Source organism: Meleagris gallopavo, chromosome 10 (assembly GCF_905368555.1).
Source record: "Meleagris gallopavo chromosome 10, MGAL_WU_HG_1.1, whole genome shotgun sequence".
In the NCBI taxonomy this organism is placed as follows: Eukaryota; Metazoa; Chordata; class Aves; order Galliformes; family Phasianidae; genus Meleagris; species Meleagris gallopavo.
Window position 1 is genome coordinate 8239863 of NC_139413.1, and position 21919 is coordinate 8261781.

A 21919-nucleotide genomic window follows, 5' to 3' on the forward strand; every position below is an offset into this window, starting at 1 on the left:
TTTATTCTTAAATCAAAGCCAGGCTGCTTAGCATCTTGCAGCGTTGAGCCCTTCATCATTATGGCTCTACTAAGGTGAAATTCTAATGCTTCTACATAAAATAGTCCATGAAAAGGCAGGCTGCTCTGTCCTCACGGCTGACTTTTCCTTTTCCTTTTTGTGAAGCTGCACACACCCACAGCAGGGACCCTTGTGAAGCTAGCAGCAGTAGTTATATTTCAAAGACTTAGCTGTTACCTCTGCTAAAAATCTCATCAAAAAGTAGTAGCTACAATAAAGTAATGCCCAAATGGTTTGAATAACAAAAAAAAATTTTTTTATCTTAAATCACGTTCACGGAAATCCAAGTTTAAAGTATGGAAATTATTAGCAGGCCTCCATAACTATTTTTAACCTTCATGTGCAATACGCATCATTCTGTTGATCATCTACTAATTTCATAGGGTAAAAAAAAAGTTACCAGCTGCTTTCAGAATATTCCTCTTACACACATAAAGGAAAGAATATAAAAAACAAATGCAAATGGTTTAGGGTGGAGATGCAAAACCTTTTTGAGAAATAACTGAGAAAATGTACCTTAAGGTACAGCATTTCATTGTTGCATTAAACTACATGGATTTTGTCATTTCTTTTCTGAAAACATTGCACTATGAAACTCAGTAGTCTCCAGTTTGAAGTAATTCAGCTACCACTTCTACATTTGTTAAATAAAGTGTAAATATGACTCAGAATTTACAGGACTTCAAAGTTTCTTGTAAAAAAGAGAATGGAAAGCACTGTATGATTCGTACAAGGTCTCTGAAGCACAAGCAGTATCGTTCTCCAGCTTTTACACATCCTTTGAAACAAAGTTTTCCAGGCTAAGAAACGAGTCCCCACTCTATACATTGGGAAGATCAAAGTAGTTAACCTTATTGGTTTTCGCCTTTGGAGTTTTCAAATTTTCTTCTAGGTCTAAAGGCAAATTATGAAGAACTCTCTGAAATAACATAAGAGATATTAATAATTAATAGCTATTACTAATTGGCTTGCTAGTTGTAATTATAGGGTAGGTCCATGGAAGTCACATGCATACAATACCATTTCATTCACAGCGTAACACCAAGGATGAATAAAACTATTCTAAAACGGTGGGGTAACTCAACTGCATGACACAAGAGCTTCTGTGCTACATTTATAAAAAAAAAAATAATAAAAAAAAAACAGAATAGGCAAACCCAGCTCCCTCAGAACAAACCTGCTTTTTAAATTGTGATATTTAGATTAAGTTGCAGATAGCATACATTTCTGGTCACCTAATTCAATCCTGACACAGTTGATCTGAATGAGATTCTAGGGGGGGGTAGAGCATCCCTCAAAGGCACTTTATAGAAGGAGAAAAGAACAAATACATAATTAACTCTGGTACTTCAAAAGACACTGAAAGACTGAAGAATAAGGCTTCCTAAGGTTTCAGAACTGAGATTTTTCACTGCACTACAAACCTTGGATTCTCCACTTATCTACATGATAAGGTTCAGGAACAATTAAACAGTTATAACTAAGTCATATCTGTATGCTACAGTGGACAGTAAGATATCGAGAGCGCAGTCACAAATAATAGAATAGCCAAGACAATAAGAACTTCAGTGCAGATTAATTTACCCACAAAAAGAACCCTTGATTTTTCTGGAACTCTAATTAGAAACCTAAAAATCAATAACGTTCTTCTTCTCAAAGGTAGTTCTCGTTAGTGTAAGTATAGATTAAAATATTACCATCTATTCAATAACTGGTGATGAAAGTGAGCAAGAGAAATAATATTTCTGCATACAGACCTAGCATCATAACAAAATAGTTGTATGGCATGCACCAATCAAACGCATGGACTGAGAGAATGTGGAAAGAAATGCACTCTTCCATCTCCACTCTTGAGATGAAACACTATGGAGGACGTATTTAACTTTTAAGATAGTATTCATTACCTTGAAGTTCACTGCATTTTGTACAAAAACAACATTAGTATGACAGAAAATTTTCTATCAACACATAGTAGGGAATAAGATAAGTGATGTTTTATTAATATACAGCTCAATGGACAAGCTGTCTTAGACACACAGCAAAAAGGTGATGCTCTTCCAGGATCAGAACTTCCCATCTTTTTTTTTCCTCAAAAAAATTACTGCACAGCACAAGTTACGGTGAAATTATATTTTTCTTTGTAATACAGAACCTTAGAAGTAATTAATACAAAGTACCACATAAATGAATGAATGATCTTGGCATAGCATCCAAATAGAATATCTGTAGTAGTGACTTACACTGATAAATGATGTGAGATGTTCCAAGAACCAACCACTTGAGCAGGCTCTAAATTTACAGTGCAAGGTAGTGCACGCTGCTGTGTATCAGTAGTAGCGGAAGTAGATGAACCACGTGGTAGCATAAAAGGTAGTGAAACCCGTTTGGCACATGGGCTGAACTTCTTAAGCTAGAAGGATCTTTGGCCAAAAGAAAAGGAACTGGGAAAGGAAGTCAGTTTCTAAGGAACCACTGGGAGAATTGTTTCATAATTACTATTATTTGAGATATTTTTATTCTCATTTTCCAAGTCAAATTCTAAGCCTTACTATAAAACTTACTATAAAACAGCTCAACAAAAAAATCACTAGTAGCAGTAAAAGACAATTGCAAAAGAAAGTGTTACTCAGTACAAATCCGAATGCTATTGACAGCATCAAAAAGCAAAAGAGAAGAAGCAACAAAACCACAAGGAGGAAGAGAAAAAGCAACCACACTACAGCATCTCTCTTTTAGCACCAGATACAGATAGATGGCCATCACATAGAAATAAAAGCAACCAACACACAGGTACATGTGATTTTCCTCAAGGAAACGAGCAGTGTACATTCATTTCATTTCACCTGTGGCTGGAAGGGCCTGGATCATTTCGCTCTGGGTCTCTGCATCTTTGCTAGAGTTCATTCTGCAGCACCATCAGGTCACTGCTTCTTCAAGTGCACACAAAGTTGGTCAGCTCAGCCAAGGCCAGCAGCACAGCAGAATATCAGTAGCATCTCTGAGGAGAAGGCAGCCACACCCAGCAGTAGGCCAGGAAACACAGGCTCTCCCATGCGCGAAGGTCACTGCCTGCTTCCCTTACATGCAGGACAGAACCATCAGTACGCAGGCCTATCCCAAACATTCGCCACACCACACTTACTTTTTCTTACTATGAACAGAAGTAGTTCTCCCCAGTTCCTGACCTTAACTGGCCTAATGCTCTAGAGCTGCATTGCACTTCCCATCGTTTCCTCTAACAGTGGCCATACCACTGAAGGACACGAGACAGACATCAGGATGCACTATGACTTCAGAGATGATTATTCCTCAGATGTGATCTTATGTTACCAACTGTATTTCTGCTAATAACTGTACACAGACTGACTCAGATGAAACAAATTCAGCTAAGAAAAAGCAAATAAATTCACTCGTTCAAGTGCACTATTTCACAAAGCCTTGCAAATACTTACAGAAGAGAAGAGTACGAGAAATAATTCTTACATAAAATTAAAAAAACATTGTTGACTTCCGTCCTGATCACTGACCTAAAGCCTTCACCTTCCCTCATTCCTTGCCCATGGCCCCAGCCCAGACCCCTTCAGTAGCTGCCCACCAACAACCCTCCCCTTGGTCTTGCTTCAGACAAAGCCAGTGACCAGCCTCCTTCTTTGGGACCAGAGTGCCCTGGTTCCTGGATTTCATCACACTTATGTCACAATATTTGACTCAGACACCTTCCTAATATAAACACAAAGTAAATAGAAGTTATTTCACAAAATGTAAACTGATTAGTTTAAGCAACACTTCAAGACTTAAACGCTAAACACTGGATTCAAGAACATAACATCCAGTACCTACTATAAAAAGAGACTGAGATAATTAGGATGGTCCTCAAAGAACAGCAGTAAGCTTGAGACAAAAACAATGCTGAAAGTATAACAGAAGCACCATAAGGAAGATAAAAATGCATCGAGGGAACTAAGTAAATGAGAGTATAAGTAAGCATATAATACAAAATACAGTGACACAAGATTGGAATATTCTGAGGGCAACCGAGGTCAGTCAATGACATCATACATGACAGTTTGGCAGTCTTTTTGGAGGCTGTTCCAAATGATTGTCATCACTGTTTCAGCCATCAATTAATCTTTTCTTCTTTGGTTTGGCACATCACTGAAGAAGGCAAGAATAAGCCAAATCACTAACAGTTATTTTTGGTGGGCTGATAAGCTATATCTGAACGACAGCCAAATATTAATACTATACTTATTTAAGCAAACAGAAAGGAACATCTTTAATAAAATGTAGTCCCCCAGTATCACAGCTGTATGATCAAAAATGGCTAACGTATGCATACAGTCTATTAAAATGCACATAATTTGTCTCAAAATGAAAACATATCTAACAAGTAATTCCATTCATCTGGCCCTTTTTCACCCAGCCTTAAGATATACAAATGCATGCCTTTTCACCAGAACACAGCAGCTGGGAATGAAAAGGAAAGCATTCAAATGATCATTTTCACATCATATTCCATCGTCTTTTCACCAGCTTCTCCCCAGTCTTTCTTTGAGTCCCATTCTATTACAAGAGAGCTGCTTTTTAGATCAATTCATATTTCCATAATCCACACACTGCTGTTTCTCCCTCTCCTCCCCAGGGTGGACTAACCCCTGCATCCAGAACTATGGCTTACAACTGTCATTAAGACCTGTAACAATAACAAGATAACAAAAGAGCTGGTAGAGATGCAGCTAGCCAGTACCATATGCTGATCAGCATCTTGAACTCAAAAGCTCTATGAAACAAAACTGCTACAATCCTGACAACAAGTATACTTGACGTTGCCACCTGTTCTCAGAATTTCAAGAAAGTTCAAGTTTTCTGTGTTGGGCTGCTATGTTTTAAAAATAAAAGTCTCACAGTAAAGACACATTCTGTCTGTTGGGATGATTTTATTTTATTTTTTAATCAAGTCACTGAGAAAGTATCTTGGAATATTTACAGTTCAAGAGATGCTGAAGTATCAGCAATTCTGGGTGTTCCCAGCATGTCTAGATGAGTGGTCATTCCAAAGAATATTTATCAGAACAAGATAGACATCTTTCATTCAAACATTTTAGCTGTTCACTTGTATTTCTAAATACACCTCAGACTAGCAGCAGAAAAACATTCTATCTGCTGATTCACATATATGGAGATCATTGCTGCCATACAGACACAACACCCTGGAGAAGAATATTTTTCAAACAAGAAAAACGAACTTAAGGATATCAGAGGAAGTTCTTTTAACTTGACAGAGCTCACTTGTAACATGCAAAGTTGCCATCAGTTGGGTTAATCATTTCCCCGATGTTTACAGGATTCAAGTCCATAGATATTTTAAAATAAGCAAGAACTTGTAATGTTTAGACAACAAAGTACTTGCGAAAACTAATAACCTATGTAATTGATTCCTCCTTTCTCATACCAGTGTACCCAAATACTAACTGCTTATTAATAAGCAAACAACAAAGATCCCCAAACTATTTCCATGATTTACTAATAAATAATAAAAAAAAAAGCACCAAACTAATTAACATAAAGATTTGAAACATATTTAGTGCCTCAGCAGAACAACAGAACAAAGCCATCAAATTCAAGGAGACTGTGATATGCGTCCCCTAACAGCATGCCTGCAGCCTTGACAAGAATGTCAGCTGCCTCACAGCTCCTGGGCTGGTGCTGCTCTCTCAGGACAGCACACAGGAACACAGAATCATTACAGTTGACTTCCATGAGTTATTCTGGCCCAGACAACAGGACTTGCTGAGATTTAGTTTTTTAGTAAAACTTACGCTCTACTTTAAACCCTTGAAAGAATAATAAAATATTTTCCACGATGACCTCACTCATAGAATTTCTACCATGCTTCATGCAATGGAATTTTCAGTCCTGCAATAATCTGAACACTTGGGCTCTGACCAGATATTCATATAAACTTGCCTTAACTTTCAGTAGTTCACACACACACGCAAAGTAAAGTGTGAGATTTCCTTGGTTGAAGGTTGAAGACTAAAATATAACTTTAAAAGAGTTAGCCCTTAAACAACTAGCATTTACAGACACATCTATAAGTAAAGATATTTATACACTAATTTGCATGGATGATCTGATTTACACCGGATAGATTTACATGTATGTAATTCCAAATAAAAGGGTTCACCATAGGTTAAGGAATAAGGCTTTTTACTCACTTTTCAGCAATGAGTTGTACATAATCAGCAATAACAAAAATAAAAACTAGAAATTACGATATAAGATGAAAGAAAAATGTGAGGACAATTACAGCAACTTTGTAGAAAACAGTACAGACACCTCAGATGAGATGCAATATTCCTAACCCAGATGGATTACTCATCTGCAGGTTATGGGAAAGGCCTGACAAAAAAAAGCAGTTTCGGTTTTCTTGCCTGAGAAGCAAAGAGTGGGAGCAGATAGGATAAAGTCTATGCAGCAATCTAATGCAGAGACTCAATTCTTTATTAATCAATCATCCCTATACTTAGATACTATTATGGAAGTGGGTTCTGGTTTCCTGCTATATTAGCTATTAGCATTGCCTTCTTAGGTGTGACTTTTTTCCACCAGCAGAGAAGTCGCAGACTGAACAAACTACTGTGCTACTATGAAGATTGAATGAGAAAAAATAAACTACTCAGTGAAACAGTTTTTCTATAAACCATCTACACATTCTGGCACTTACTGCAGATGGACATCATTTTGAGAGAATAACCAGCAAGGGGAAAAGTGAAAAGCTACTGAATTCTTACACAGCTAAAACAGTTATAAGAACTACTGCTGTTAAGAAACATTAAACTTCAAATGCCTCACAGGTTAAGACAAGATAAAAAGAAAAGGATGAAGCCTAATGTAACAGGCAGAAAACTTTGGCATACAGATTAAGGAAAATCTTGTCCATCTTTCAAAAAAAAAACAACAATTTTTCTTTTTTGAATTACACACAGAAGCTTTAACTATCTCCCACATGACAATAGTGAACTGAATTCCTCATTGTAACAGCCTGTCAGCATGCTGTTCCCGGTACTACTGAACGCATCGTGCACGTGTTTAAACTGCCCTTGGCTGCCTTATGGTTAAGGATTGGTCCCCCATGCTGGGGTCTACCTTCACAGCTGCACACACCATTTACTTACCAGAAACATACCCTGCAACTGAAAGAGCTCCTAGCACCTCCCCAGCACTTTTGGCACTCTTGACCTTTTTTCGTGCCAGTGCTATGCTTTCCCCAGAAACATTTTAACCCAAAGAAGTTTCCAGGAGCTTGAATGTTTTTATTTCCAGAAGAGCTACAAACAGAGGCATACTGGCAGTGTCTAGGCACATCAGACATCAGTAAGGCACTGGCTACCACTTCTACTGCCAGGTGAATGCAGCAGCATTTCTAGATCTCAGTTGTGTTGGGTGACATTTTCTGTGCAATAACACATTTGATTTTTAAATAGTTGTGAACTGTCTCATTCAGGAAGCAAAGGGTTTTTTTCTGTTTTGCTTTTCTTTTAATTTGGTCCGTTTCCCTAAAGCACGTTAAGAAATACCTCATTTCTAAGAATCCATTTTTTTCTTCCAGAAATTGTAGTGTTATAATTTTCTCTGCGTAGGCCTCTTTATGAAAGCGAGCCTGCAAAGTTGAAATCAAACACTGGTCTAACCTGTCTGAATAAACACAAGAATTACAAGACTAAAACAAATTCATCTTACCATGAAAATGTCACTCCAAGAGGAGTTTTGGAAATGCAAGATGCCTGTAGGCATACACATGGGAAGTATATTTTAAGTACAAAATATTCCATTAAGAAGCTACAATCCAACCTCTCAAGCTCACATTGGGTGAGGACTAAGTGTTCAAACTGAAGACCTGTACGCACTCAAATCAAGAGTCCTCCATTTTCCCCACAACAATAAGATGATTCAGTATTTCTTCAATGTTGTCCAACTTGTGTCTAACGCCAGCGCAATAGTAACCTGCAACTCCATCATTCATTGAGCTTCTGGTGTGTGATAGTATATCAAGATCCACCGTTCACCAGCCTCAAGAATAAAGCAGACATAGGAACAAGTAAGCACTGGGAAGTTCTGAGAGGCATACTGAGAGGAAGAATGTGGGAAAGAGGAGGAACAAATCAAAGTGGCATAGACAAGTTTTCTTTGCATTATGAAAGCAACAAAAAGGTGACATGATAAACTGTAGAAAAACACAGGAAGAGAGGAAAATATTTTGCCCACTGTTATCACATCACTGTGCAAACAGACAGCCCTTGGATTTAGGAAAGACGATTCTTTGGGATACATCCAAAAACTAACTCGTGCGTCTTACATTTAAAATAGAAATGACAGAAAAATAGAGTTGAGAACATTCTTTTTTTCTTTTAAATATCCTGCCATCAAACTTCCATTCATATTATCCTTGATAGTTTTACTGACAGCTCATTATAGAAAATGATATCTGTAGATGCACAGATCTGCAGTACAAACCTACAGAGTTCAATATGCACATGCACACATGCGCACAGAAGAGCCTGCTGACTGCACTCCATCTTTCAGCCCGGGGGTTTGCTACATAAGCTGCAATGTATTCTGCTCAAACCCAGTGTTTCCAGCAGGAAGATTTCCTTTGTAAGAAAGAGGACAAAAACCACACTGTTTTCCAGGAAGAGAAGCAATCTACCTGAAATACTGGATTCCCGATACCACTCAGCATGCAAGCACAGGCTTTTCTGAACTCAAAGGCAGATCACTGCCCGGGGACTCTTTTTTTTTTTCTCTCCAGATTAGGTATGTCTCTATTGCATCTCCATATGATTCCCTTCCAGTTTTTAGGGGGCTTCATCTTCTAATCATATTTCTACACCAGCTGTTCTTTGAATAACCTTCTACTCACTGAATAAGCTCCATTTTTCTTCATACATAATTTCTTTTTTTTTTTTTTAAATCAAGTCTATCTTAAGCAACACAAAAAGAACAAAAACCAGAAAAGAATTTAAATCAGAATGAAGACAATCCTCCTGCAGCTCGGAAAATTATCAAAACTCACTGAATGTCAAGCTAAGAACATACAAGAACACACCTTTCCTCATATACCATTTATCACTATCTTACAAGCTACACCTTTCTGACTGATGCTATTCCCTAACCAGACATTCTACCTTCTACACTTGTATATTTATTCCTTTCATCATGAATCAACTTATGGCTGGCTATATAGAATCTTGTACTATTGATTCAAAAAAAAAAAAAAAAAAAACAATTAATGAAGATCTAGTGTAAAAAATTACTTCCAGATCATCTGTTGTAGGGACACTAGCAATGAAGAATATGTTGGATTTGGTACCAGTCTAAAAGAAAGGCAAATACAGACAAATTTATTCTAATTCTTTTCATATGCTTTTCTTTAGAAAAAGAGAAATATTTCCATTGAAAAAAACTCATTTCCAAGTTTTTGAAATAATAAACAACTTAGAATCATATAATCATAACAGAAATTTAGGCCACAGAACACAAACTTAAGAGTTTTTTTTTTTTAATACAAATATTTTGGGCAAAATAATCCTAGTTAACAGCATTGTTGTTACTAGAACAGTGAAAAAACACATCAGCCCTGCGTGTATACACTTTCCTATAAAGATTAATTCATAGCCAGAAGCTGGGGCACTCGTGCTATCCAGTTCAGTAAGCGTAGAGCATTGACTTTTATAAGGGGCTGGCAATTTTTTTTTTAAACTAAGTAATTATGGCATCTCTACAATAATATTAAATATACACCATTCTGCATTGCAAAGGATTAAAGGGAGAAAAGGTTCTGACATTAAAATGACAAAGCAAATCTTACGGAGGACTTCAGCTTTTTTGCTTGCTTGATTTGATAAGGTTCTTTTGGCACAAGTTCATAACAATATTTGGCTTCTTGATATTAAGAAATTTTGGCCGATATATTTTCTCCATTTTTAATATTAGAACAAGTTAAACAAGACCACACTCTCAACAGAAACAGCTTATAAAGTGAGCTATCTAAAAACCAGGGTGATAGAAGTAGTACGGTATACAGAGCTGGGAAACTGCTATTGAGTATTCCTGTCACAAAGGCATCCTAATCACCGAGCCACCAGTTGGGTGAAGACTTCCTTACTGCTATCATTAGCATCTGCCTTCCTGTAGCTGAATAGAAGAGCATTTTTATCATTATTCTAACATTAAAAAAAGAGTTCAATCTGATGTTTCCAACCTGGTCTCCAAAGTCCTCCGGGAACTTCCACAGTACCACTGGATCTGTAAATAATTGACAGACAGCATTAATCAGAGGCAAAGGAACAGAGTATTACAGTCAGAGTACATTAATATTAAAGAGAGGGTCAGCTTAGCTTCAAGCTCTGAGGCAAGTACAAAAACGTAGGTGAAAACTACGGAAGATGCTGGATTATTAAAGAGGCATTTCATATTTATGAAACTATGTTTATTGTTTCACACGGGTGAGCAGATTGCATAATGTACCAACCTGCTTCTGTATTTAACTCTTCTTTTTAACCTGACCACTTCAGTTTTTAAGCCTATACTTAATTTTCACATTTTAATTTAATTAAGACATGAAATTATAAAAAATCTCATCCAAGCTACTGTGAAGAGGAAAACAAGCATCTCCACGATGTACAGAAAAGGGATCTTTGCGATTCTAAAGACAGTGCCAGCACACCCAAGACTCAAGGAATAGGTTGGAGAGAGGACACATTTGAATATTTTTCCACTCTGAGCCATTTAAAAAACAGCATTTAGACTATACCTTAAAGCTTCCGTTCATCTATTATGGTTGTTACATATTTACCGTTAATTGCCAAAACTATCATGTGCTGTTTAGGCTATGCATTGACAATAATATTAATTACAGGTTAACGCACCTAACGCAGCAATCTGAACCACAACTTCTCAACCACTGAATCGTACACTTGATCCTCCAGACTGTTCATCTCCTACAATACCATATCTTCCTTGTGCCCTCCCACTACAGCGCATCACAAACGCACACAAAGCATCCATTAACAGAACTAGCTGCTCCCATGCTCAAGTGAAATTCCCTGCTTCCCAACCGTGTGGCACAAACCACAACACTACCTGGAAAGTGGGTGATTTCTGCAGCTCCCACCAGTGCACATGCACAAGCCAGGTGAGAACTCCAGACCCTCTCTGTGCTGTGGGCAGCAGCCCCAGGTTCCCAGGGGCAAGAAACCAGGGCAAGCCCTGAGCAAGAACTAGGGGAGACTGCCTGGTAGCCTTAGGCTACAGCAGGGGGGGGCTGGGATTCCTGTCTTTGGAAGAGCTGAGGTCTGTGAGACACCCAGATTTCCATTTCTCACATCAGTCTCTACAGCCTAGCACTGCCTGAACAATCAGAAGCCTTCCGAGTGCTGCACTTCACATCAAATCTGGAGACTTCTCCACTCCTGGCAAAGTACAGAGGTTTCTACTCACCTTCACCTACACACATAGGGTTGCTGCTGCAAATTGAGGCTTTAAAGGACAAATATCCTTCATGATATTTTCACATCCCACTGCCCTGCACACAGCTGCAGGGCCCACACTTGCCAGCTGCAGAAGACAGCAGGCCACAAGCATCCCCTCCTTGCTCCAGGTCAGGTGCCAAATTAACAGCGTAAAATGCACCTGAAGATGACACAAAGCTCACCTCAATCAACTCAACCTTACTTGGACTGAATTTACATTTAATTTAGATTTTGGGCAAAAACCTGTTTCTGCAATAAGCAGTCAAATAGCCACATTTTTAATCCTAAGAACAACAGCAAAGTTCTATAGCCATTCTTTATGAAAATCCATATATATTTTGGACAATTAGCTTTCTTACATCTACAAGGGGGGAACAAAAACTTTTGGAGGAAGAGAAAATGAGCAAACTGAAGAGCCCTCTGTCTAAAAGTATACTAAAAGAACTAATAAATACAGTTCTCACTTAAAACAGAAAAGCTTTTCCCCTTACTCTTTTTGTATGTAAGTCACATTTTGTATGTGTATTTTGTATTACATATGTAAGTTACATAATAACCAGGTGAGGGCCTCAGTATTAGTGAGCTCATTTTTGTTCTGATTTAGCATCATGAAAAAGAAAGTTACTAGACGTAGATCTCCTTGCTCCAAACCTCATGCCATCACCTTTCTTCTGCAACAGATCAGGCCAGGAAGCCCCCCAAGCTCATGTCAACCATTGAAACCTTTTCAGGCCTGCACCAAATAAACCAGTATCCCCCAAACCTCCGTTTGGGACCAGAACCAAGGAGGAAAAGTAGAGAGAGGTAGAGCATTATGTGGGACAGAAAGCTACAGCCACAGCAATCCGGACTGATCTGTGGTTAGTCCTGTTGCTTTTTACCCATTTCTTCTGCCCAGATCTTCTCTACCACCTATAGCAGTTTCTATAGAGATACACAGCTACTCTCAGCCAATAGGTGTGCTGAGCAGCTCACAGGGAGAAAGGCTGCCAAAACGTTGCCAGCTGAAAGCTGTGTTTCTAAGAAATGGAGCAGATTGTTTTGGCAGGTGTTAACAACATTTCCATAATAAACAGTTATTGAATATTTTAGCAACATCGTAATGAAACCAAAGTCGAGTTGTGGGGGATTTTTGATGCTTTCAGTTTGCAAAACAGTTATTGTATAAACTTCAAGAGAAATTTGGCCATTTCTTTCCCTGCTCGTTGGAAGTTAACATCAATCTTCAGAAAAGGAAGTAATCACAACACTAAAACCTCTCTGCTTAATTTTAGAACGTCACAAAGCAGAGAGGAACAAAGAGTAACCTCAGAAATCTGCAAAGCTTGGATCTAACTATTTTTAGTCAGAAAATGAATCATGTCTCCATATCACAACGACATGCCTGTGGAGTAAGCAGCATCTCACCGGAGCACGCTGTGCACACTGGCAGCAAGGCCAGAACCTCCGCTTACCTCTTTGGGAGCCCTAATTGCTAACAGACACGAAACCCGTGGCTACAGCTCACTGTCCTCTCCTTTTGCAATCTTCATTTCACACGAGGGCTCCTCAACGCTACTTGAAGTAGTAAAAACAAGAACCTGAAAGTATATTCCACTTCACTGAACTGAAGTACAGTGCTCATTTTCATTGTGTTTTTCTTTTGCTTTAAGGCAAAAAGGCATTATGCCTCATGTCAGGACAATTAAAATTGGGTAAGCAAAAAATAATAATAATAATAAAGAGAACAACATTCTGCATACTTCCTGAAAGCACAAAAGAGGTGACATTCAAGAAAACAGTCCTACCTAAACTCAAGAAACTCATTCAGTGCTGCATATCCAGCAAAAGCTACACTCCAAGATTTGCCACCTGCCCCAAGCAGAGCTTTGCGGCTGTTATTACTGGCTTTCAGCTGATGATTTTATTGAGTACACACAATACTTCTTTTTAGAACATCTGGTGGGACCGGTGCCTCAAAACTCAAGTGACTGCATTCTATCTGTTCCTTGATCCTCAGTAGCACCTCTATCATAAAATCCTGAGGCTTTTTAATTTCCCAAGTCAGAGACTGGGCTTGTTTTAGAAGCTGGTGTTAGTTTCTGCTTCCGGAATGAGACTCGGGCAGCATCTGACATCTGTGTCAACTTTGCACAAGCACCACAGAGGAATAAACAAAAGGGTATCGATTTAGAAATAAAAATAGAAAGCATAACCCAATTCTCCAACTTTATGCAGATTTACAAAGACTGAATTCTCGTTTCCCTGAGGATTACTGTCCAGATACCTCATCTGATCTGGCAACGCTGGTCACAATTTTATGTTCATTTTATGGGTGAGAGGAAGAGAATCACTCAGAAATAGCTGTTGCTGCAGCCAGCTGAGGAACAACCTGATTTCTCCTTGTTCCCCACTTCTGTCAGACTTCTTTGGAGAAGCACTTGGCACCATTTTTGTGCAAGTGCGCTGGTAAGAAGAAATGGTTGGCTGCACACAGGATGTATGCGTGCTGCATGTGTGAGCATAAAGTAGTAAGTATACAAGGAGTTATTCTTAGACCTGCTGCGCCCAGACTGACTATTCTTACACCAGACCACGCTCAGCACAAGCTAGGAAAACCTGAGCATCCTTTGTTTGCATCAGCCGCTCCCTGGTGGGGCCTCGTAAGAGCATCGCTTGGTGCATTGAGTGGCCATGTAGTGCATGGTATGGTAACAGGGGCCATACAGCTGCACATTGCATTCACTCATTCCATGCCACTACATAAATCGTGAGCATCTATTGGAACCTTTATGTATATGCTGAGAGGAGAGCTCCAGCCCTCAGCCCTCCTCCAAGGTGGAACGCCACTGCAGGAAGGCTGCAGAAAGTGACACAACACAGCCTCTAATTTCTGAACTGAAGTTTTAATTAAAAGGTCACGAATTGTAATTAACATTTTGCTATCATAACATCTCTAGTTCAGCAATGCTTGATTAACGTTGCATATAATCTCATCTAAGTTTGGGAGAAGAATAAGAAGAAATGCTGGCAAGTTTTTTTGGCTCCTGAAAAAGCATTTAATTTCAAAAACCTTGACTCACGTGTGTGCCTTACCTCCAGGTTTAGTTTAAAAATGTGAGAAAAGGATCCATTTAGAATAGGTAACTTAATGTCCTTAAGAAGATGACTAAAAACCCTCTGAGCTACAATATCCATAGCAAGCTTCAGGAAAAACTGTCCTCATACAATAAGGAGACTACTACAGTAGGTCACAGTGAATTCCCTTTAAGCATCAAATGAGGATTCAGTCAGTCCAAGTACATACACTGAATAATAACCACAGAACAACTTCCCCCCACAAATGCCTACGCAAATAAATAGTTTTAGTGAGTAAATTTCGGTTATGCACATATAAATAAATCAGAAGTCGATTAATTCCATCTTAGAAGCTTAATAGAAAGCATTTTAACCAAGAAATATAACAATAGAATAGATAATGAGTATCATATCTACTGTGAGTCCAGTACATACAGTGAATTTGGTGAGCGAATCACACCTTGTATCTCCTTACTATCCACTGCTTTCACCAGACAAGTCTCCCCTCTCCACCCTGCCAAGGCAGAGCTGGTAAGCACGGTTGGTGCTCAGGTATCTCCAGGTGGGCCCCAAATGCCAGAATTCAAAGAGCATTTGGACACCACTCTGAGGCATGGAGTACCACACACTGCTTGGAGCCAGGAGTTGGACTCAATGAACCCCGTGGGCCTGCTCCACTTGGATATATGGTCAGTAGATGTCTAAAGTCATGCAGTCCTGCATTTAAAAATTCAGCATTAGAAAGGATGTTCTGTATTTATTTTATACCTCTCTGCTTTCCCAGGCAATCTATTCCAAAGCTTCCTCTTGAGTATTCAAAAATTCTCAGTAGAATCTAACCGGAATCTTTCTAGATGCAATTTAAGGCCATTATTCCTCACGAAGAACGCTATGCTCTTTCTCCTTCCAGAGATCTTTCACGCTCTCTCTCTTCCATAGTCTTCTTTTCCCATTACTAAGCAACCATAGATTCCTTTATGCTTTCTTCATAAAACACTTGTTCCCCTGACAAGCTACCACTCTCGCCCTTGTATGTACTGCTTCCAAATGCCCCCACATCTCATAACTTTCCAGAATCTTCTCAACCAAGGTTTGGATCAGAAATGAACAGAACAGCAGAATTACTTCACAGCTACTCTAGGATACACTTCCTTTCTTCTCCTGTTTCATCTGAAGAAACTGCAGCAATGCGTTTTGTTTTTAAGCATGATAGCACTCTTTTGTGGTCAGCTATAATTTGTTACATTTCCTTACTGAGAACTGTTGCACCATGATTTGTTCTGCTCCTCGTACTCATTATTTCTGTTGAAGTACAGTACATTATACTTGTCCCAACAGAACAGCATTACATCCTAAATGCAGTCCAATTTCTCTGTCATTTTGAATTATCAGTACACTCTCCAACATCCCTGTAATCTCCAGTAAGCCTTGATGTTACAGGAGGAAATGCAATACGGGTTAAATCACCGGTCTGTTTCTCTGCAATAGTTCTCCTGAAGTGCAGGAAGACTTTCCTGAATCCTGGCAAGCAGAGGAACAGAACATGCTCAGCAGTAACGAAGGGAAAAGCAAGATCACCAAGCACTCAGCACAGTCCTAGTTACAGTACCTCATGCTCAGCCCCGAAAACAAATATGTTTTAGATAGGCCGTGTATGACACAGAGCTCCCAACTTTCAAAAAGGAATTCAGCCCAAATTACCAAAACAGTTTGGTACGCTGCACCTTCACTGTGTCCTTACAAAGCCAATAAGTCACAGAAATGGGTAAGTTACAAACAATGCAGTGCAGGTGCAGCAAGGTCCTCCGTATTACAGCACTGCTAGACCAGAGCAGATGCTTGCAGCTGAGCCTGAGGGATCCTGCATGATTACACAGAAATCCATGAGAAGACGCATGTAGCCATCTAAACTATCCATATCAGTAAGTATGCAAAGGCCATCACAGACAGAAGGAAAAAAATGGTTTTGTTCCCCAACCTCGTAATGCATAGCAGTGCAGAAGGCTTTCTGTTTTGGTCACATTAAGTCCTGTGTCTTTCCCAAGAGATCTAAGTTTAAATCAAAATACAAATATAGTGAGTTCTCAAATTTAGCAGTCATGAATCAGTGTGTTGTGCCCATGATAAACACAAGCCTCTAAGGACAGCTCACCACAGTCCTGCTCCTCTCCGAAGCCTGTAAGGGTGGCATGGAGAGGAGATTGGGCTGGGCAGCATGCTTCTCAGCCTGGAACAGCAACCAAAAGAAAAGCAATGGTTCTGCAAACACTGAGGCATTTTTTTCCAATCCAAATCTTCCACTGTGTTCACATGAGCACTGCTGTAAATTCTCAGTCATGAAAATTAAATGTAATCCAGTTGTGATGATAACACCTTTGCCAGTTTCAAGAGAGATCTGAGTAAGCAGATGTGCAGCTTGAGTGAAGCAAGAAACAGCTAATCCTCCCCCCGCTTTTTAGAAGGAAAAACATTTTTTTTAGATGATCCTTTTAACTAGGAAAGCCATTTTTAATATATTTTAATTTCTGCAACAAATCTTAGAAAATATCTAAGTAATGATTCTATGGCTGAGTAAATCAGAAACGTAGTGTATTCAGAACCACAATAAATAAAAAGAGGCAAAGCTTACCGAGTGGTAATTTTCCCCAAGATTTCAGCAGTTAATATAATGTAAAGAATGCTCTTCAACATCATTAAGATCATAGATTATAAGCACACTCCAAAAATACAACCGAGTAAGCTAATTAGCACACATTCTTTTTGGTAATGGAACATAAACAACAAACACATGCTGAGAAACATCATCTCAGGTAATTCTCTTGATAACTACCCAGAATAATTTGAGACAGAAAAACAGAGTTGAAGTGAAAATGAAACAGATTAATTAAGCAGTTCAATATTCTGCCTGAAGAGGCACAACCTTCATCCCTGTGGGTTTTGCAGAGCATGATAGGCAAAAATAGTCATGGGACAAAGGATGGGCTAGATGACTGCTCAGCATCCCTCCAGCTGTATTTTCTCTGATGCTGTAATGATAATCACTGGGGAAAAAAAGCCATCAGGTGAGAGGGGAAAGAAGAGATGGGGTCAAGAGATGCAGGGCTGGGAAAATACTCAGGGAGGAAAAGGCAGGCAGCAAAGTAAAGCTTATAGGAGACATCTCTTTCCAGTCTAAAAAAAAAATTCGAGTTGAGGCTCTCACATGAACACGGGAATGCAATTAACAAAGCTGAATATGATTTATCATGATCTCAGGGAACTGCTTTATAAACATACCTGAGCTATGAGCAGAACTGATTTTGTCCGAAAATGTCGTTGTCAGTAATAAAGAGTTTTCTGTAATGCCATGATTTTTCCAAGTTAAAAGGCTGCTACGTGCTTAGAACAGCTTGACAGCAAGTGGCAACAGTAATTCCAACAATGTTTTTGTATCAATACATTATCTCACAACTACAAGTTACTCAGAAACAAAATAACAGATGAACATGAGGTGCAATGCAAGTCTTCCCACAGATAAAATCTGATGGAGAAAAAGAGCATTCATGTGGAGAGATCTCCAGAAAAACTCTCATACAGCTTCCAGTCCACTCACCAAGAGCTCTGCAAGCACAGGGCTGAAGAGCAGCAGAAACGTGGGGTGCAGCTCAAGGATGGTATGGGGCAGCAGTGCTCAGCCCCCACTACCAGGGGCCAGCTGGAGCCAGCAGCTGCAGCCAGAGTGCAGGGAGACACTGCACACATGGTGAGGGAGCTGCAGCGTTTTCTGAGCCTCAGCCATCAAAAGAAAGAACAAGGACAACACGCATTGAGGAAACTTCATAGGGGAGTAGAACTAAGGAACACTCGCTAGCTTCCTCAGCACTTGAAACTTGACAGATTAAAGACAGCATGCAAATGAAGGTGCCACTAGAAAATACTTGAAAGTATGCTTCTATTCAAACCTCATAGTCCGGGTATTTTTTGCTTATCAAAGAAATATTCTGGCGGGGGGGGGAGGGGGAACTTGCATAGGAATGCTGTTTCTTCTCACTCTGTTTCACAGAAGACTTCTTACAGAAGCAACCATACCCATAGCACCTTCTCAAAAAACCGAAAGAAAACCCACTTGTGAAGTTGTATCAAGTTTTACCCCTCCCCCCCTTCAGCCACTGATCTTTATCCCCCAAACAATCATTGCGGTGCCCCCACAGCAACGCCCAGCACTGCAGCAGGCAGCTGTGAGCCAGGTGGCTACACGACACACCCAGGTCACACTTCCACACACCACACCTGCTGCCTTGTGCACCTACGTGTTCATACATGGAGATTTTTCCAGGTGTTTAAGCACCCAGGCAGCGTTCTCAGCAGCACATTCCACAGGGTGCCGAGTTCTGCCCTGCCACCTGAGGCCCAGCACCTCAGCTCTGCCCAGCCAGCAGCTCCTGCCTCGCCTCCCACTGACCACAGAGCCACCCAGGCAGCACAGGCACCTCACTCCAACTGGAGACAAAGAAAACTTGTTCAAAGCTGACTTCTGGCAGTTCCTTTTAACTTCTCTCATGGAAACTGAAGCGTTTTCTAAATGAAAATAGCATCAACTAACCGACACTAAGCACTGTCCGAGGGGAATATGGAAGAAGAAGCCAGCAGCCTCCTGCAGTTGCCTCCCAACAGTTGTGCCTGTAAGCCTTTGCCAGCATGGTTTGGTACCAGTGACTCTCAGACATGTAATTACCAAGTGGATAAGATGGAAATCCCTTTGTCCCAGTGGGGAGCTTTTCCTAAAGAAGCTGCTTTTAACTGTAGCCAAGCGTGGGTTAGGTAGGCTTGCAAGCAAGCTGAAAACTTTATCATGATTCACAATAGTTTCTCTAGCACTTACACTTGCAACATACCCCATACTACAAGTGCACCAAATTACTCAGCGATTTCACAAATGGTTCAGGATTTAACAGGGTCTTTTGTCAGACAATTATCTTACTAGATAGCTTCAGGACACCAGGGTCACATTTGTGGGAATTCAGAATCTTGTTTCTAATGGTATGGGAAAACAAAGAAACAATGCACACCCGCTCCACTCTGCAAAGCACCTGCCATGTCAGCTCCTTGGCATTTCCTCAGCACTTCCCATCAGCACTCAAAACACGAAATAAGAATCTTTATTCCCCTCCCCCCATCCCCAAATTTATGAGCAGATAGATGGCCAATATGTCTGGCCACCACTCCCACATCCTTCAAAGCTGCAGGTCAATCCCTTTTTGCTCGAGAATTTGTTACCCCTGAAGGACAGAGCAGAAAGTCATTTCAGCTACCAGGAATAGAAAGAAAGGGTCCTTCAGGCTGCAATGCTATTAGCCATGCTTCAGGATAAGACCTTAATCAGGGTGAGAGTTCACTGCGCAGACAGTGCACGGATCAAGTGAATGTGTCCAGCCTCGACCTGGCCTTTTTGCAAACTAAGCAGAGCATTCTTTTACCTGCTAAGTCCTTAGAATTGTGGGAACAACTGGATCCCATTTGGACCTACAGCATTATTTTTCATTTTCCCATTTTTCCCTTGTACTCTGAGTGAATTGCAGCTCATGACATTGAGGATCTAAGAACTTAATGACGTGGTAGCAGAAGAACAAGAAACCACGAACCATGTTTGCCTTAAGTCACTGCTAACATTCAAGGCACGTTTACAAAAGGTGTTTCTCTTCTTCTGCCATATAATCTGTAGTTCAAAGTTGGACAGTGAGAGAGGTGGTGCAGTGAGCTCATGCGATGAGCAATAACTGGAAACAGTAAGGTTCAGGGCATTCACGTTTGCAAACAAATCCAAGTTTTACATCCAGCTCAGATTTGAAACTAACTCTGCACCCCCTTGAAAACAGACACTTTACGCAGCATCTTGCCTACTTTAAAATGAAGGCAAAGAACTTGAAAATACTGTGGGCTACGTAGTATTTTCCGATATTACTGCTGCAAGCTTGATTTTGAGAAAGATCTAGCGAAGACCCTCTCCCTTCTCACCAAGCGACAGGCCTACTCAGTGAGCTAGGCAGCAGCAAAACCCAGCACACAGCCACACTGCTCAGCTGTGCCACTGCTGGCTGCCCAGGCACACACAGTTTGCCTCACATTAGACTTACTGTGTGCAACCTCCACAAACTGCATGCAGAGGAAAACAAGATGACTCCCAGTATATAAGTGAACCACATCTCCAGTAGCTTACGGATGCCTGGGTTACTGCTTCCTAACTCCCTTCAAGCAAAGAATTAAACCAAAATCTCAATTGTTCTTCTCCTCTCTCCCCCCCCCGCCCCCCCCCTCAAAAAAAAAAAACAAAACAAGAGGGCAACCTCTGCTTAAAGAAAAAATAAGTGCGGCTGGAAATTCCCTCACAACAGGAGAAGGTGTCATCAGCACCTCTGTTTGTTACTATTTGTGCTACTTCCTGCTTGAGCAGCACAGCAAGGTTCCTTCCATGTGCTCCTGGTGAGGAGCAGGCAGGGCAGAGCAGGGCAGCACCCACAGCTCAGGGCTGCCAGTGCCCCACTCCTCACACATCTGCGTTCATGACCCCAAACACGTCCGAGGATGGCAGCTTCCATTACTTCAGCTATCTCAGTTTTACAAGGCAGTCATGCTAGAAGTTTAATTCAAACAATCATAAACATTCTCATCTACACAAAGCTCTAGAAGTCCTAAGAATCGTGTCATTTAACTACAGCCTATATCTTGTATACAAGCAGCTCACAAAGTAGTCAAATAGATGTTTGTTAGACCCTTCCGGGGTCTTTATTTTCATCTTTATTGCCATTAATGCATTAGACCAGAAAATAATAAAAAAAAAAAAAGAGCACTGGTAAGTATCCACCTTTCTACTTTTTCCCTTCACCCAATCTTATACCAAGCCCATTTTAATACCATTGTGAGAAGAAAAAAAAATAAACTCAGTCACCTGATGGAGTAATTCAAAACTTAACCAAACACAGCTAATGGGTGAGAATTGAATTGAAAACACCTTGCCTAAGAAAGCAATTTCTTCTCTTCACACTCCTCAGAAGCTGTGGGTGAGCGCTGTAATCGAACTATCAACAGCAAGGGGCCGTCTGTCCCACAGGCCCCATGCAAGCAAGAAGCAACAACAACAAAAACGCAAGGCCCGGCCCGAGTGCACTCAGCCCTGCTCCATGACAGGCAGCACGCCGCTGAAAAATCAATGTTTTGACGTTTTCCACATACCGATCTTTAAAAGTCAACACTGAACTTTGGAGAAGAACACAACGCAAAAAGCGGGTTAA

The 21919-nt window shown here is 40.2% G+C and overlaps 1 protein-coding gene across 5 annotated transcripts in view; it reads right to left on the reverse strand.

The window, feature by feature from the left end:
* DENND1B (DENN domain containing 1B) overlaps positions 1–21919 on the reverse strand; it is a 155236-nt gene that overhangs the window by 111900 nt on the left and 21417 nt on the right. For 4 of the 5 annotated variants that reach the window (XM_085232102.1, XM_085232100.1, XM_085232104.1 and 1 more), the window contains exon 3: positions 10325–10368. The exons of the other annotated variant lie outside the window; for it this stretch is intronic. In XM_085232102.1, coding sequence (XP_085088228.1) covers positions 10325–10368 — 44 coding nt within the window. The remainder of the gene's footprint in view (positions 1–10324; positions 10369–21919) is intronic. 5 annotated transcript variants of the gene reach the window in all.